This window comes from Alligator sinensis, unplaced genomic scaffold (genome assembly GCF_000455745.1).
Source record: "Alligator sinensis unplaced genomic scaffold, ASM45574v1 scaffold1491_1, whole genome shotgun sequence".
NCBI classification, from domain to species: domain Eukaryota; kingdom Metazoa; phylum Chordata; order Crocodylia; family Alligatoridae; genus Alligator; species Alligator sinensis.
Genome location: NW_005843059.1, coordinates 85,079 through 104,064, shown reverse-complemented (window position 1 = coordinate 104,064; position 18,986 = coordinate 85,079). Strand labels below are relative to the sequence as shown.

Below are 18,986 nucleotides of genomic sequence, written 5' to 3'. Positions count from 1 at the left end.
CCTTAGCAAATCCAGATTAGAGCTGGTCTGATAAATGCTGAGCTGGGTGTGTGTGAACATGGGTTGATTAACATTGGAAGCACAGATTCCCCATCATGCAGCGCTCTCCTGCTTCTCTGGTCCCAGAATTCACTGCAGTCTCTGCTTCAGGCTTTCTGTTTTCCATCTCTCATGTAAATGAATGGTCATCTGGTTCCATCTCGGATGTAAATGAGACCTAGGGCAGTTGTTTCACTCTTATCACCCTTATCTGGTGAGGGTCTTAGGTGCGTCTCTCACTACATCTTAATCAGTTTCATTTAGGTAGAGGAGGGGAGGGAGGGGGGGGTGAGTCCTTTGTGAGTCAGACAGACTGCATCCTGTGCCAGGGTTGCCCAAGAACACAGAGCTGAGACGTAACATCATTGCCTGCGTGTTCGCGGTGTTTGCTTGCAAGAGGATACTAACATTGGTGCATTTGTCTTCTCACTAGATTTGAAGGATCTTCCACAGGCAGCATTGATGGTACTTCTTCAGCGGCTTGAGATGTCTCCTATATGTTGTCCACATCTCAGCTCTGTACAGTAGGATGGGGATCATGATTGCTTGATAAACCATGAGCTTGGTTTTGGATCTGATGTTGCAGTCTTCATGCACCCATTTCCTCAGGTGTTTGAAGGTTGCACTTGCACATTTGAGGTGATATTGAATTTCTTCATCGATGTCAGCCTTCTACAAGAGATGGCTTCTGAAGTACAGGAAATACTCAAGGTTCTCTAGAGTCTCACCATGAATCTGAATTATGAATCTGGGGACTGCTCATTAAGATCTTGTTGATGGAGGACCTTAGTCTTCTGAATGTTAAGCTTAAGTCCCATTTTCTTATATGCCTCGGTAAAGATGTCAGTGATTGCCTGAAGGTAGGTCTGCTTCCAAGTGAACACAGACTACAGCATCATCAGCGTACAGGAGCTTGATGATTGAGATTGTGGTGGCTTGGTTTTGACTTGGAGTCAGCTGAGATTAACAGTTTACCATCCATTTGGTAGTTTAGCTCCACTCTGACTGGAATAGTGGTAAGGAATATTGAAAAGAGTGATGGAGCAATGATGCAGCCTTGCTTAACTCCTGTCTGAACTTCAAAGGGATCTATGATAGATCCATTATTGAGAAACACCACTTGCATACTATTATGGAGCAGGCAAAGAATGGTGACAAATTTCAATGAGCATACATACTTCAGAAGGATCCTCTACAGCAGGGGTTTTCAACCTTTTTCAGTCAGTGTACCCCCCAGCAGCCAGTTGAGAAGGAAGGAGTCCCCGGTGACCAGTCGACAAGTGGGGAGAGGAGGGGGCCCCCCGGTGGCTGATCAGTGAGTGGGGGGGGTTTCCCTGCAGCCGGTTGACAAGCTGGGGGGTGAGGGGAGCAAGTGTGCCAGCAACACGCCAGCGGCAGAAGTCTCAGCAGCAGAAGTGCCAGTGGCAGAAATGGCAGCAGTGCCCACTGCCGAGTAACCCCTGAGGCCTTCCCAAGTACCCGCATTGTTGTAGATTTGAATTTGCCAGTTTTCCGTTGAGGCACTGGTGGAAGAGGTCTTGCTTGATTGGGTCCTTGAGTTCTTCAACGCTGATTTTCTGTCAGCATTGCTTCTGCTGTAGCCATCATTTAGGAGCCAGTTTGAATGACATAACCAAGTAGATGAGTCAATGATTGGACCAGCAGTTGTCAGCTCCTAGTATAGCTTAGGTGATGCAGACATATTTCAGTCTCAGGCATGAACAATGATGTAGTCCATCAAGTATGAATGTTTGGATCATGGGTGTTGCCATGATGTCTTGTGCCTATTTTCTGGGGGAACAGGGTGTTGGTGAGTCCACGTTCTGTGTTTTTGGTCAAGAGTGGGAAGTTGACCTTTCCCACTCCTTCCTTGTGACTGGTTCTGTTCCAGAGGTCCAAGTTCCTTCTGACTCTGGTGTTGAAATCATTGAGAAGAGTTAGTTTGTCTCCTTCGGGAATGCCAGAAAGGACTTGGTCAAGGTTGGCATGGAATTCCTCCTTGGTTTCATCAGCAGCATCAAGAGTCAGAGCATATGCGCTGATGACAGTGGCATATTGGCTCCCTGACAATTTAAGACAGAGAGTCATGAGGCACTCATTAATTCTGATAAGGAACTAATTGAACTGGTTTATTAATTCATTTTTGATGGCAAAACCAACTTTGTAAAGCTGGCATTCTCTTCCCTGCTGACCCTTCCAGAAAAGAGTATAGCTGCCTCCTTGTTCTTTGAGCTGCCCATCTCCTGCTCAGTGCAGTGACACCAATGTTGTGTCACCTGAGTTCTTAAGCCACAATCGTGGTGCAGTGCTGTGGGCATTCACTGTTAGTATTGTCCAAGAGGATCCTAATGTTCCAGAAACCAAAAGTGAATGTGCGTCTTCATTGATTTTGATCACAGTTAAGGTGGTCCCACTGGATGCAGTTATCCAGTCAAGAAAAAGGTAGTCAGACTATGTTTAGGGCACCTTTTCTAGCCTCCTCCTCATGTGGCATGAGCAGAGCAGATCCTGAAGAGGGCTGCTCAGTTGCAGTTGCAGTTACAGTTGCTGAATCGCACTCCTGATTCCCTTATCCAAGCGTCAGATGACCTTCTTGTAACTGCTGTGTTCATGCCAGTTCATGATTAGGAGGTTCCAGACCTCACACTCTTGCTCCCATTCATCTCTAGCTGGTCACCAAAGAACTTGAAGGTGTGCTGGCAAAGATGTTTCCATGGAAGACGCCTGTACATAATTTCTTTTATCATGGAGAAGCTGCTGCACATCAGCTTCCACAAGGTTCTTGACAGAATGGGATCTTGATCCAATGGCAAGGAGGCCAGGACAATTGGAGACATTAGTGACATGTAGGGGGTGCACATGGGTGTACGTGAACTCCCTGCAAAAAGCACTGCCGGTGGCACCTGTGGGCAGTCGCTGCTTGCCACCCTTCCTCCCCTCATCACTGACACCGCCGCTGGCATCTGCAGGTGGTCCCCAATCGCCAGTGGTATCTGTGGGTGGTCACCAACCGCTGGTCAGCGCTTGCCCCCCACCCTTGCTGACAGTGCTGTGGCCGCCTGCGAAGCTCACTGCTCGCTGCCACCACACTCCTGCCACTGACAGCGCCGCCACCACCTGTGGGAGCTTGCCATGCCCCCCAGCCTCCGGGAGCACGCAGCATTCATGATTGGAGATCTCATTCCACTGTAGCCTTCACAGCCATTGAGATTCTAGCATCTTCTGTCTACCCCATCATTAAGGAAGTGTAGACCCATGACTCTGCGTGGGCAGGCTTATTATAGTGGCAACCTGTACTCACCATGTCTCAGCACTGTCAAAGGATATATGTGGCTTTTCAAGAGGAAAAGTGTTTCCACCTGCTGTCCTAATCACATCCTGGTGGTGCTACTGCTGGTTGGTCCATGACTGCTTTTTTGTCAGAGTTAGCCCTGCTTATTTCACAGCTGACCTTCTCTGAAGGTCATTCCAGTAACCACCACCAGTGGATACACTGGACATGTCTGCACATGTGTATTTACTGTGCAGTACCTGATATTACTGCACAGTATGCGCATGCATCTACATGTGCACTGCTATACTGCGCAGTAAATATGGTGCCTTATGCCGACTTGAGTGTAAGTTTGATACCTGCATCATACAGGTATCAAATTTACACCCAATTAGTTACTGTGCAGTAACACACAGGTAGATGTCTTACTGCATGGTAACACTGTGTGTGTGGACTGATTTGGGATTAACTTTAGTCCCAAGTCAGTCCACATGCAGCGTTAATGCACCTTAACCCCTGCACATGTAGATGCCAGCCTATTCCCACATACTGTGCAGTAAATTTAAGCCAGGATAAATGCACATATAGACATGCCCACTAGGTAGTAGATCAGCTCTGCCACCAGTCCGGTATGTTTGAGGGGGGGAAAGTAAACATACAGATGTGTGTTGTGAATCCTTTGTTATGCAGGATGACAATGCTTTTCACAAATACTTTTCTTCTGTGCCATAAAGGGTCTACTGTTGTCTGGGAGTGACACTGGAACTGGGCCCTCTTTTGTATATGCTCTGGGCCCTGTACAGGTGACCTGGCATCATGGTTTGGAAGAATGCAAACCAATTTAAAAGATGTAAAACTTTTGTGAAACAGCTTTTCTGTACTATATCCAGTGGTAATAGCATACAGGAATGGTGTAGGAGAGAGGTTTTATTGGCAGTTATGATTCAGGTTGTCACAACTGTTCCAGCTCTTGCAATTAAAACCTTATTACCATGTTAGACTGCCAGGTAATCTCTCTTTCTTTTTCTTATGAATATACAGTATTTTTAATATAAAATTGATTTATAAACTAATACCTATCTGCAGCTTTCTGCCCATCAGACATACAGCCTTGCATGTTCTCTTGACAAGTAAAAGCTGCTGAATTTGCCCATTTATATTCACCATTCTGTATTTTTAATATGTTGTTCATTTGTTTCAGATAAAAATATTCACTCATGAGGAGAGTGACATCTTGTCAATCAAAATAGAAATGCAAGTGGAGATACCATCAGATCTAGCTTTCTTCCTTCTGTCTGACTTCAGACTCCGCCTGCGGTGGGACAAACATTACTTGTAAGAGCAATTACATTTTTTCTAGCATTATTTGACTCTGCTCATCATTGACCTTTTCTGATGCCATCATTTGTGATGCAGAGACCTAAGTTTACAGATAGCTAATTAAAGAGAAGTAACTGAAATAATATGACTTTAAAGATCCATTAATCAGAGCCTGATTGTTTTCCCTCCTCCCCCGATAGTAAAATTAATTTCCTCTAACCCTGGTTTATAATTGGGATTGACAGTAAAGCGACCTGAATCACAGGCTGTTCTGTAACAATTCAAGGAAGACTCTATATGCTAAACCTGGTGAATATCAAAGGGTGCTGGATAGGTAATATTGTACATTTGCCGTGTAAGAAATGAGGCAGAACAGTTTGCTCCCTCATAGTCTGCTCTAAATAAGCACGTTTGTGCCGTCTTGCCAATTCACAGTGTAACACAGCTGAATGTCAACATTGAGCGCATCTACATGTGTAAATGCTACTGGATGGGTTTACTCCAGAGTAATTTACTCTGGAGTAAACCCACCTTGGGCAAGCATCTACATGTGTGCCCATTTGGGAGCAGATTTGCTGCTTCTGGCAACAGTCTGTTCCCACCCCCACTGGCCCTGCACTAGAAGTCTGCAGCAGCCTGCAGGAGCTCTAGGCTCCACCCAGGTGCTAGCCCAGGGGCTGGCAGAGATCAGGGCCAGGAGAGTGGGCTGGAAGATTGCTTCCTGCCCCCAGGAGCTGCCTGCTGCCTGGGTGGGCTCCAGTGGTGGAGCCCAGGCAGGGACAATGTCCCTCTGACCTGGCAGCAGGGAGCTCCCAGCCTTGCCTCCCTGATAGGGGCAAGGGGCTTAGAGAGAGCTGAAGGGGAGGGGCGGGTCCCAGCTCCCTGCCCCGATCTGCCGGTGGGGAATTCCAAAACAGGACAGTCCCCAGCCACCTCTAGGCTGCACATGAAGACCTCCCTGCACAGCCCAGGGCTGGCTGGGAACTGTCCCAGTCAGGGGCAGTTCCCAGCCAGCTTCAGGCTGGGTGGAGAACTCTCCCTGTGCAGACAGCTCCCTGCCCCCGCTCTGTGATCACAGTGCGGGGGCTGGGAGCTCCTTGCTGCTGAGGCAGGGGAGTGTTGTCCCTGCCTGGGCTCCAGTGGTGAATCCCACCCCAGCAGCAAGCAGCTCCCAGGGGCAGGAAGCAATCTCCCATCCCCTGTTGCAAACTTGCTCCTGATCAGCTGTCTACACATGCCATACTGTGCAGTAATTACTCTGCAGTTAATTTGCAACTTGCATTTACATGTAGCACAATCAACTGCTGAGTAGAGCAGATTATTGCACAGTAAGGGTCTGCACATGAAGATGTAGATGCTTACTATGCAGTAATTTGCTCTACTGCATAGTAAAGCATCTTGTGTAGATGCACCCACTGTCAATTTGGAGCTCAGGAAACTCATATCTTCCTAAATGTAAAAGAAGTTTTATGTGCTTAAGAGCAATCTTTGAGCCACCTCTAATCCAAATGAGCACTGCACATTGTTTATTTTCTTAAAGGTCCCTTCCATAATGCAGTATAGGAAGTAGTGGGAGATGATATAAAATAGGTTGATGCAGTATCATTTTCAGTAGGTGAATACACCTTAGCAAAAAGGAGAGTGTCTTCTAGTGATTCATTGTGGCTGGAAAAGTAGTTTTCAGAAAATAAATATTCTGATTATACAATGAACAGAACTGTTGAAGATTTGCATGCCTAAATACTTGGCTCAGTTTTTCTCCCAAAAAAAAGAAGTATCTGAAGAAATGCAGCAATATGCCCAAAGTTTCAGGTTTCTTATAACTAGTATGTAGCCTTGTTGATTGGCCATAATAGTTTATTGATTCTATAATGCTTAGTGCTCAAGCATTAGGAGTTGGGATGAAAAAAACTATTGTCTGTGTAAAAGCAGGTTTGATAGTTTTGTTTTATAATGAATGCTTGAAGGCAAAATTCGAAGGTAGCTGGCTAGAAGATCTAAGAAAAGAGAGCAAAAAAAGGTATCTCCTACCAGGTGGCTCTTCTGAGACAAGAATTAGGCAACTTTGATTAAAACCAAGCTAAAACTAGCACAGCTGCTTTTGAATGAGAATATAACATTTTGATTTTATTGAAGGAGATCATCTAATCCAAATTTATGCAAAACATCAAAGAGAATGTTCCAAGACACTCTGTCACATGCTCTTTCTGCATTGAAAAAGACCGAAATAGATTCAAGTTCTGGGTGTCTAGAGGCCTCTAAGACCTTAGGGGCTCTTCTGTTTATTACATGCTGAGGAGCTGTTCTTTAGAAATCCAGTTTGATCTTGGCCCATAAGTTTCAGGAAAACATTTTCTAGTCTCAAGAGCTACTTGTCAGCTACTGTTTTAAGATCTCCATTAATCAGGAAAACAGATATCTGAGGGGAACACCCCCCTGGGGCTTTGCTTTTTCTGTGTATGCCAGGTACTGGGACAACATGGAAACACCCAGGTAGTATCACTGAAATTCAGTTTGATGCTGTTCCAAAGAGGAGCTAGCAATATGTAAGAGAGCTGTTTTTAGTAATTTCCCACACAACCATCCTGCCTTGGAGCTTCACCAACATTTTTAGGCAAATTGAGGGGGAAGGGAGAGGACAGGTGACAGAGGTACTTTCAGATGAGGAATTACAGAGAAGCAGGCTCTTCCACTCTCTGTTCCACTTGACCTCTTCTCTGAGCTCTTGCACTTTGTAATTCAAGCCCAACCTGAAAGAACTACAAACATGTTTCCAGTCTTGTTTTAACACTGTTCTAGTAATCTGAACAAAGGCTGTACACTCAGCTTTACAATGGTAATGTGCCTTTTGAGGCAGTGTTTTATAACACAGCCTACTGCATCCTTCAGGCACTGAACTGTCCTAACTACCCGATGTCAAATATACTTGCAGAACTTGTGAGGTCATAGAAGTTGTGAATGAAGATGAAAAAATATATTACATAACCTGTCCATCAGTGGATGGCAATAAACCCAAAGATTTTCTAGTCCTTGTGTCACGAAGACAGCCCTGTAAGCCTGGGTGAGTACACGATTTGAAGCTTAACTGCTGCTAATGCTTCAGAGCTATCAGTTTTGATTATCATGTGTATCGAGAAGACAGGTCCAAGATAAATGATAGTAATAAACATGTTATTGTATCCTTTGAGAATCTGGATGGGCTACTGGTTTCTTTAATGACTTTAGGCTGAATGTAGGTTCCAGAATTCCTCTGCATCATAATATAGGAACAGGTTAATTACTTAAAAACTGCCACGCGAGATAAAACCAGGCGACTATATATCAGTTCGGTATTCTGTCTTTGACAATGGCTGCTAGCAGCTGGGCCAAAAGAAGGTGCATAATGTGAAATAACGTGCTTGTTGAAGAAGTTTCTTTCTAACACCAGGAAGGGAGAGATTAGCTTGTGCCCCTGAGCATGAGGGGTCACATCTTATGTTTCACTTAACTTTGGATGTTCCTTTTCACAGTATAAATATCTGTTCCTTTCTTGAAACCTGTTATTTTCCTGGATTCAGTAATGTGTGTTAGCAGTAAGTTTTACCACAACTTGTGTCAAAAGACCCTTTGGCTTGTTTTATATTTACTGTTTTAACTTTCATTGGATATCCTGATGTGATGTGTTTACCTTTAATTTACCTTCTGGTTACCACTTTTTTATAGGCATCTCTTATTTCCCTCTATTACTGGTCAGTAACTGCTAGCATTTGCACAATGGAGACCACTCATGTGGTTATGCTTTTTAGGTCACAGGAGAAGTTCTAGTCTGCTTTATTCACTACCATTCCTCATTTTGAGGTACTTCCATTTGGACTAAAGGTCATCTCTATCCTCACAGTGGATAGAGACCCTGATAAAGTCTGTTCTCAGGCCCTGAGTATATCTACCCTGTAGCCAAAGACTATACAGAAAAGAAAAGAAATATTTCAATAAAATGTAAGTGACTTCTCTCCTCACTGGGTGCATCTACACATGGAATTAATGTGACACAATAAACTCTGGAGCAGTTACACCAGAGTTAACTGCTCCCAGGTGCACTGTCTCCATATGCACCCGGGACAGCAGCAATTTGAGCCAGGGCAGAGCAGGCCTCCAGTTGCCTGGACTGACTAGTCACAATGTACACCCCTGGTCAGTGTCTACACATGTGTTTCAGCATAGTAAAGTATCCTGCCATAGGATGAGAATCCTGTCAGAGAGAGTAGTATCTTATGGTGGACCTAATTAGTCTACTGCACTCTAATACCAGCTCACATGTAGACTGTGGTGCTTCATTGCAGAGCTAATTAGTCTATTCCCCAGTAATCACACATGTAGATGCACCTACTGTCTTCATTACCACCTTCCCCTGGCTCTGTTATCCCCAGTAATGTTTATAAAGTGATGATAACCAGGTGGATCACTGAATGGCTGTATCTCAGAATGCAGGCCGTATCTTTACCAAAGAGGGTGGCCCTTGGGTTCTACTGGAGCCTGGAATCTTTTGTACTGGGCTTGCAGTCTTTTGAGCTTCTGCCAGTGTTGTTTGCCATAGCATTTAATGAACAGTATAGTGACCCACTGCAATACTTTTGAGTATGCCTTCTGGTTATAGAAAATAGAAGTAAGCTCCACCTCTTATAAGACTGCCCATCCAAATGCCATGTAGGCTCACATCTCTTACATAGGCTAGCTTATGGCTCAACTGAAGAAATATACAGATTCAGCTATTTTAATTCAAGATGTGCATAGATAGCAGAAGGGTTTTTTGATGTTAGAACTGGATGCTTTGTGCCGTGCAGGAACTTTCTCCAGGTTCTGAACCCTATAGTCACTCAGGGACTTCCTAGTAAAGCTGAGGCTCCTGGGCTAGAACACCGACCTGCTGGAAAACATGAGGCCCGGCATTCGGAAATGGCCACGGGGGAATGGCTGAATCAGCACAACTCATTCTTTTGTGGTGTTTTATTCACATTGGAAGGAATGAAGACTGAGCTGTATTAACTAGAAATGAAGAACCTCATCTGAGCAATTGCAGCCATCACTGCTCTTCTAGAGCGGCTGTTATGTCAAGGAGAAATGTTATGGTTTTTCTCACAAGAAAATGGAAAAACATTTGAGCCCTTTGAGATCTGATTAAAAATCAGTTGACGTCAACTTTATGAGGCCCTTCCAGCAGATATCTTATATGAGCTGATTTGAGAGCTGAAATTTTAACTTGTTTAATGTATCTTTTACATAAAATGGTATGCTTGTTACAGTCATTCATATGCCTTAGAAAAAGCACTTTTGAGTTTTCCAGTTCTAGTCTCACACACACACACGCACTCCCTGCTGAAGAGATGCTTATTTTCCCTTCCAGTGACCCTTATGTAATAGCTGTGAGGTCTGTGACCTTAAAAACGATGCCACCTTCTCCCAGCCATTGCAGAAGTGAAATCCGATGTGCAGGATTCCAGATATATAGTGATGGTGACAACTCCTGTATGGTGCGTGAGTAACTTTACAAACCACGGTAGTATTTTCTCTCTCTCAACATGCATTATCACATTCAAATTAACAGTCTGAAACAGGCCAGTAACGCAACAAAAGGGGCAGTTTGATTTCCAAATGCTTTAAAATCTGACTTACTGTGGATAGTGAGATATTTTTTATTCTCCAAATCAGTTTCATACATTTGTGTTCTCTTCAAAGAAAAGGTTATAGCATAGGAACAAACACAGAAATGTTCAGGTGCCTTCTCTGGACCATGGATTCTTCTTCAGAGAACATTTGTGTTGCTAAAAAAATGTATTTAACTATTTAGAGATGATCACTCAAATTCTGTACTGTGCTGTAAAGCTGTATTATTTAGGCACTGACTGAAGTGAGGACATTAAGATAACTTGAGTGCGGTTTTTTAAGGAGGATGTTTTTCCAGTTAATATTACCTTCAGCTTCAGAGTGCATTTATTTTCATCCTTGAAATATCTGGGGGGGGGTGGCTGATGTTGATGAGGGGCTTTGGGAAGATGACTGTCACATCCTGCAAGTTTTTAGTTTTTCATGTGTATTTGTTTAAACAGGTGTCTTACTTTAACCAAGTGACATCTGGTGTTCTGCCTTACTTTGCTGCAAATCTCACTGGCTCATCAAAATCCATTGAGGACACTGCTTCTGAGTGCATCAGGTTCTTGGAGTCGGAAAGCAGCAAGATTAACAGTACTTTGTTTTAAGTAAAATCACATGAGAGCTCTAAATAATATCAGCAGACGTTTCTACAATCCTGCATGCACGCACGATCAGTCTCAATATCTGCATCTCTGTCAGAATGAAATATTTACTTTGAGCTACACAGCTAATTGAGGGCCTGATGCTGAGGGTAACTGAGTTCTTGTAACTCCTATTGGATTGGTCTGATTAAACTGTAAATTCAGCTTTATACATTTAAAGGGAGTACATTTTGGCTCTGGGGATGCCTTCCACAGGTGTAGAACCCAGAAGGGCAGGACTCAACCGCATAGGATGTTATAAAATAGGAGAGAATTTCACACTTACAAATTCATATTAGACCTAATGGAACTGAATCAGTTCTTATGACAGTAAATGCATACATTTTTCATGTAACAGGAAGCATCATATTCTCTGGCCTGGCTGTCCACTACCTCACATATTGGTTTGGTATTGACGTGTGTGAAAAAGTGAGTATAATCTGCTGCTCTTTTGACTACATAGCCACTTTGCACACACATAAATACCTGCACAAGATGCAGGGGAGTGGAGAATCTGGTCCCAGAAGTAAAAAATATGATACTGCAGAGGCAAAGAAGAGTGTATTTAAGCTTGTCTTCTCCACTAAGAATTACAGTTGCACTTTCCTCGCTAGCTCATTAATAGTGTGTATTTACTTTATCTATTGTTCTTAATAGAGTTTCATAAATTACTGTGCAGCTCCAGTCAGAGGGCTGTCATGATTTCTGCTACAAATATCTTTTTGGAAGGGTTTCAAACTCAGTTCCAAAAATGTGTTCTGGACCAAAGTAATTGTAAGATGCTGGCCTCCTTCTAATGCACTTTGAAGGCTAATGATGCAAAGTGTCAGAGCTTGGTACTATTATTATTGTTAGAGCATTGAAGAAGTGTGGAAAAATAGTACACCAAGAATTCAAGCCAAGTTAAATTATAGCTCAAAAAGAATGCTGGTTTTAAAGGCCTCTTTTTTTGCACTGATCTGTTTTGTTTAAAAAATTATTATAATTGCAGGTGATCAAGGCATATAGTGACTAGTCTTTGGATGAATTTAAATGGTAAAAAGCTAGGTCTCACATCAGTGCCACCTAAGGACTGATACTCCTGATATGATGGATTGGTTCATTCTTGGTCCAGCTCCCTTTGAAGTCAATGGCAATAGTCTTACTGATTTCAGTTGCAACTGGATCAAGGCCATGGTCATATAGTAATAGGATACCCCGTGCCTCCTTATTTTATGTGGTCTCTGGGAATGCCCCCTTCATGTATGAGGTCCTAGACTTAGGTTTCACAAGGACAACCCCTACAGTACCATGGAAGTAGGCGTTTTGTCTCCAGCCTCCTCATTTATTACTGTAGCTGTTTTACTTCCATCAGCCTTTGCACTCCTGGCAGAGACTTCACCCTTTTGGGGAGTGATGCTAGCACCAGGTTTTTGCTGTCAGTCCAGACAGTCTTCTCAAAGTAAGGTAGAAGTTATCAGCCAAGTGGAACCCAGGCTTTAAAAGCCACTAGTATAGCGTGGAAAAAGCATTCAGTTTGGAGAATATGTTGTCAGAAGCACCTCTCTGCTTCCCCACAAACCACCTAGATTCCACCCCACTTCTTCCCTATGTCTCTGTGGTCTTTAAAGGCTGACACTATATTTGAAGGTGCTGCTGGGTCTGTACATGGCTATTTGCACACACCCCTTGTGGACATGTACTGATATCCATGGCCCAAAAAAGTCAGGGCACCCTGAGAGCCACAACTAACAGGTGTTGGACTGAGGAGGAGGAAGAGGCCTCTCCTACGTATTTGTTCAGGGGACATAGTCAGGAAGCTGAAGACCTACGTTCTAGACCCCTTCTCTCTCCCTGGCCCCCGCCCAGGCGGAGTTTGGATCTGCACCTCTCTGACTTTTTAGGAATTGAACTACAGGATAGGCATTAGCTAGGCCCTTCTCTGGTACTCATTTTGTCGCTGGCTCCACCCAGGCAGCCAAGAGAGGGAGACCGAGGCACTGCAATGCAGCTCCATGACCAAGGCAGTCACACGGCACCTGGGGTAGTACTGGTTCCTGCCATGCCATGCCATGAACAGCAGTAAGACCCGTTTTTGCAGCTCACCATCCCCCTCTCAACACTTAAGCTTCTGGAGGGAGGGATGTAGAAAATATTGAGGATGAGGAAGAAGACAGTAAGTCAGAGACCAGTGAGATGGCTTAGTGAGATGGCTGCTTTCCCAGTGGAGAGGGAGGATTTTGGGGTCTAATGAGATGGACGAAGGTTCCCAGTGAGGTGGAAACTTTCATACCGCACTGTCATGGGTCTACTTTTTCCAATGACCATTAAAAGCAAAGACAAGGATTCAAGTTCAGCCCCTTTCTGGGCAAAAAAGGACCTTGTGTCCAGATTGCTGGCTTGTGGGACAGATGCTCTAATCACTTAGCTGTTTGGGTAAAATATAAATGCATCTTCCTCCTCTATTTTGTTTCCAGGCCTTGTTTCCAGGTACACATAGATGTTGTCATCACCGTGTGCAGTTTTAAAAATGCCATTCACACAGCTCAAAAACTGCCACTTAGCCAAACAAGGGAAATGGAAGGCCACCCTAGGCAGCTGGCACCTTAGGATGGACTCCAGACCCATGTCAGGTGCTCAGTTCCCCCATGTGCAACCCATGGGGACAGTTAGGACACAAAATAAAGCGAGCATGGCACACTAAAGTGCCTTCAGGCCTCATCCAGCCGAAACAGCATCTGCACATGCGCTGCTACAAGGTTTTTACTCTGCAGCAGCATAGTACTTGTAAATAGTAATATACAAATATACAAGTAGTAAATACAAGTACTATGCTGCTGCAGAGTAAATTAGTTTACTTCAACCTAATAGGGAGGCATGTGTAGTTGCGAGACGTTTACTATGCAGCTAACTATCCTACTGCACAGTCAACATCCTGTGTAGATGCGCCCAGTATGTATGTCACATATTTGTGTATACCTCTATGTAATCATTTGAACAACTGTGTTTTTTACAAATGTACGTTTTACAAATTATTTACTGAATAAAAATCACTGAAGTGATGCTACTTATTTACCATGAGTCCTCTTGTTTTATAACGGGTGGCATATTGAGCAGCAACTCCTTTCAGCAGTATGTTGTCACGCTCAGTATCTAGGCTTAAATATTAATGGGAGTACATGTATTGTAATAGGGATGGTAATGCCAGGTCCTAATGGCTCAGGAGAGACCTGGGGCAGGGCCCCTTTAAGATGCATTTCCAGCTTCATCCACATTGCAGGTGAGGGTAGAGCACTTGAGAATGTGCTGAAGAGTCTAGAGCTTGCATGTTTGGAGGATATTGGAGCTCCCAGGGTAGGGTGGCAGGGAATGTGGGAGCCAGGAACAGCCACTGGAAGTTGTGGTGGCATTGATGCCTAGGGTGGTGGACCTAGGGATGTGAAGATGATGCAGTGGCTGTGGCAAGGACCAGAACCACTGGAGAGTTGACACCATGGAGTCTTAGGGAGAGCCAGCGAGCACAAGCATCACCAGAAGAAAGACGCTGCCTGTAGAGCCCCAGAAGTAAGGTAGGAGGAGGGTTCAGGTGTTGTTATATGTTGAGCTATAAATATGACCTTGAGGCTAGCCTCATAGTTAGGAAGGGCCTGGACCCAAAACCTGAGCGTAAGGGGTGGGTTTGGATTCCCCTACCATAATCCTACCTAATGTAAAAGGTGAGTGTTAGTTATGTCTTGAAACAAGGAATACGTTTTCTGTGAGAAATAGAATTACTGAAGTTGGAAAAGACTGGTCTATTATTGCCTGGAAAGAGAGGGTACATCCATGTGGCATGATTAATATGGAATGATTTACCTTGTGTTTTATTAGTAAACATATGCTGAAGTAAGAGGCAGACCCATGACCAGTTCTCCTTATCCAGCTCTGTGACATAGGTGCTATTACAACATCTGGCCCATTGGTGGCAAGGAAGCTAGTTTGCATTGTATACAAATAGTTGCCCCAGGGTGAAAGGGACTGAGGAAGCAGATACACAACTAGTATAAGTACTGGTGTAGGACACAGCAGTTTCCATGAGAGAGAACTTTACCCTGAAGTGGATTAGCTCTCAGTAGCATACAACTGTGTATTTTATCTGTTCCACTTACTCCTTATAAGGCAAAGCCAGTTTACACTATAAGCAGACATGTCATGGTCTGTACCTGGAGCCTGTGTTATTTCTATGAAAACAACTGCATGCTGGGGCACTGCATCCTAGAGAAGACACTTCTGGGATATTAAAGCCCAGGACAGGATGGAAGGGGGTTTGAATGCCCCACCAGGGATACTACAGGCTCAGTCACAGTCCAGCCTTGCTAAAGCTACTGCATAAGTCAGGTTGTGCGGTGCATACAGGTACATGCCTTGTGCAATTAACTGCAAGCTTTTGATAACATTACTGACTGCCACACATACTGGTTCTGTATGAAAACAGCAGTAGAAACCAGAGAACATAGCAGGGCTACAAGCTAACCAAACCAGATTGGTGTCTCTGCTACTCTCTATGAATATAGGTATTTTGGGGAGGTTGAACTTCAATAGCTGAATGTTAGCATTACCCCTTGTGGTGTTTGCATGAAGTTTGCCTCAGTCATGCCACTAGAAACTGCTGTTATTAGGGGCTGTGGCAATGCTCAGTTACCAGCCTCAAAAGAAAATGGGTTCTGTGCTGCACCCACTTTGCATCAGCTTTGTTTTGGCAAAGTTCATGGTAGCCCCTTTTGCACACTGCTGAACTTGCCTAACAGCCTTGGTGCAATATCAGCTCTATGCTGCCCATCACCCCACAGCTGTCACTGGTACAGAAATGTTTCTGGGAGAAATGCTGAGCTATGAGGTGGCATAGCTGAGGCAGTCCTGTTCCCATTACAATAACCCCCATCTATGGTACCTATGGCAATGGAGAGGTAGGTCTAGCATAGAGGTTTCCATTAAGTATTTCTACTGCAGGAGCTGAACAGCACCACTTGCCCCCCCTTGCCAAGTTCCAGCTCCCCAGTGCAGAGTGCTATAGAGAAAAGTAGAGTCAACCAATGGAAAACATGGAGTACATCCACCAGAATCCCTCTGATCAAGTCTACAGGTAATCTCTGCATTCTTTTTTCCTATGATTGTATGCTCTTGAGTTTTCACAAACTGAATACATGTATTCAGAGAAGGTTGATGGGCTACTCATCAGGACAAATATGGATCTGGAAGGCACAGACAAGCAATTTAAAGATATGTTGAAAGGTAAGTTATTTGTGGGGGAAAAAATAAGACCAGACCCAGGGAATTTATTAAACAAAGCAGAAACAACTATCAAAATAGAAAATTCAACTTCTTTTAATATTTTAAAAAGCAGAGTTGATTTTAACAATGTATAAATAAACTATTTAAACAATTATTTCTGTTTTCTTGTTTACTATAAAAAACTGCAAACATGCTAAGTCAGCAACAGCGCCAGAACTTGACCCCAGGTCTCCCCAAGCCTATACTTAATGTACTAAGCCATGATGCCTTTCAGAAAGCATGAAGATTATCCAACAGTCATGATACTTTCATAAAATGGGCAAGTTAATTTAAAATAGACAGTTAAATGAATACCTTAACCACTATTTAATTGTCCTTCAAACATGAACTGTCAGTTGCTTTAGAATTTGGTACACAGTGCCCCATCACTGCAGTTCTGAATCCAGGCTTCAAGGATCTGGGGTATTAGGCAACAGTAACCAAGGCATTAGCAATTCGAGTTTGGTACTGAATGCACCAAACCTAGGCCTTAATACAGGGGTGGGCAAAATGTGACCTGTGAGCCGCCTGCGGCCCTCCAGACCATTCTATCTGGCCCATGGGGCCCCTAAAAAAATTTAGAAAATTAATATCTGCCCCTGGCTGCCTGTCATGCGGCCCTCAATGGCTTGCCAAAACTCAGTAAGCGGCCCAACGCCCAAAATAATTGCCTGTCCCTGCCTTAGTAGTACCCACTATAATAGTAGAGCGCTGAAAAGCCCTATGTCCCAGCCACGTAGATACATTTCTGTGGTTTTGTTCCTGCTACCATGTAAAGCATTAACAAACATGACATGGCTTCAAGGAGGCCATGTGGTAAACATACAGTTATCCAAATGACCTTGGTGACAGCAAACAAAGCTGGAGCACTAAGTTTCTTAATACTCGAAGGGATTTGCAGAGATAACAGACACTGTGTGGATGTTTTAGAAAACAAGATTTGCTCCACATGGGATTATATGCCTGTAATTAAACAAAATTCCTCCAAAATCAGGACCGCAAAGGGGCATAATGGAGACATGGTCTTCAGCATCCCAGTGTTATTAACAATTGAAAGCCATCAAATCAAAAGATCAACACCAGAAGAGGGAGCAAATTTCCCTGAGCAACATTATCCAGGAACAGTGCTGGTGTATGAACAAGTTGTGAAAAGTTCAGAGCATTCTCTCATTCTGGTCCGGTTAACTACAGATGTCCTGCTATTGCTACTGGCTACACGATAAGGCTCTCAGCAATGCTGAATTTAATCACAACACAACCAGCTTCAAATCCACTGCAAGGTGTTATATGTCCCTGATCATATATTACCATACTCTATGGATGGAGCAATCAGGAAAATATGCCCCAGGAAGAAGGGAATGCTTTCAAAGACAGGGAAGGAACCACTCACTTTGACTTCCTGGCCCCCTGCTTGCCAAAGTAAGGGGCCCCAAGCTTGCAGACAAATGCACTAGCACTTTTAAAAAGATGATCTCACTACTTTTAAGAGGCCAGACAGATTTGAAAGCCAAGACAAACCAGGACCCCACTAGAGTGTCTAAGACAGCTTAGAACAACCAGGGTCCTCTTGCAGAGAGATAAACTCTTGATAAAACAGAACTGTGAAGCCCTTTGGCTGCCTCCAAATCAGTGTGTTCATGACCAGTACTTTACAAAGGCTGTGCTGGCCACTGAAATCCACTTGGATCTTTGGTCAAACTTGGATTATTGTAGACAGCTATGACAGGTGAAGCTGTAGGGTGCAAAAGGCTGACAGCACACAGCAGCCCAGCTTCCTACTCAGAGAAGTGAAGTTGGGGGGATGACCTCAGAGACCACAAAGGAAAAAAGAGGTTCAGTTAGACCCCCAAACCACGGCCACCACATACCATCTTTTTAAATATATTGTTTGCTGCATTGCTGTTTCTCCCCAAGTTTGTTTTGTTTAGGAGTCAGTCTCACAGGAAATTGAAGATTTAAAAACTAGGTTTGACAGGGAGAGAAAAGTAGGATGCCTGCAGCATGACTGACCCAGTATTGTTGCCCATGGGCCAGCAAGAGATTGGGGACATCTATATTAAGAGAGCAGACAGGACTGTAGGAAGCTGTGACAAAAAAAAAAACAGTTACACACGAGTCATTTTAGCAATTGCAATTTGGCCAACTTAGTGGAGCCAACAAGGAGCAGTAATGGTAAGCAGTCCCCACTCAGAAGAGGTTTATTCCATCAGAGTAGGTATCAGAAGTTAACAACTTTAGGCACTTTTACTTTTGTCTTTTGTGGTTTAGGGCTTTCTAGAATGTCTTCGTGGTCTGCACTCATCCCTCGGGACCATCGGCCAACTGTTACCTGATCTGTAAAACAAAAACAGATGATGTATGTTTGTTCTTGAAAACAGAGTTATCTCACAGTCAGAGATGGTGCTTACAGGTTTAGGCATAAAACTGATAAAGAAGGTCTTGAGTTCTCATACAAGTTCTGACCCCTCGTCACCTCAAGTGAGTTATTTAACCTCTGTTTTGAAAACTCAGCTCCCTCCCAAGGCTCAAAGGGTCCAGTAATCATTGTCAGTTCCTGGGAACAGAGACTGCACAAAGTGCACAGCTTAACAATTATTTTCTTAGCAGGGATTCACCAAGATTCTCCCATTTCCACAGTGGGTTAAAATAGAATTCTGGCCAGTCTATAAAACATTTAATGAAAGCCTTAGTGTAGTCTCATCCCTGGAAAATAATCCTCTTTGTGAAGAAGTGGAGTAGGGACCTACTTAATTTGCAGTTTCATGGATTTTTTTTTTTGGGGGGGGGGGGGGGGGGGG

The 18,986-nt window shown here is 43.8% G+C and overlaps 2 protein-coding genes across 8 annotated transcripts in view; one reads left to right on the top strand and one right to left on the bottom strand.

Annotated features, from left to right (window-relative positions):
* Window positions 1-13,936, top strand: part of ACOT12 (acyl-CoA thioesterase 12) — a 55,108-nt gene extending 41,172 nt beyond the window's left edge. Inside the window, exons 13-16 of the mRNA XM_014526484.2 lie at window positions 4,512-4,645; window positions 7,563-7,691; window positions 10,011-10,137; window positions 10,714-13,936. Of these exons, the coding sequence (XP_014381970.1) occupies window positions 4,512-4,645; window positions 7,563-7,691; window positions 10,011-10,137; window positions 10,714-10,863 (540 nt within the window). The 3' untranslated portion in view covers window positions 10,864-13,936. The remainder of the gene's footprint in view (window positions 1-4,511; window positions 4,646-7,562; window positions 7,692-10,010; window positions 10,138-10,713) is intronic.
* A 4,434-nt stretch (window positions 13,937-18,370) lies between these two features.
* ZCCHC9 (zinc finger CCHC-type containing 9) overlaps window positions 18,371-18,986 on the bottom strand; it is a 13,846-nt gene continuing 13,230 nt past the window's right edge. For all 7 annotated transcript variants that reach the window (XM_006037056.2, XM_006037053.2, XM_006037054.2 and 4 more), the window contains exon 6: window positions 18,371-18,522. In XM_006037056.2, coding sequence (XP_006037118.1) covers window positions 18,407-18,522 — 116 coding nt within the window. In that variant the 3' untranslated portion in view covers window positions 18,371-18,406. The remainder of the gene's footprint in view (window positions 18,523-18,986) is intronic.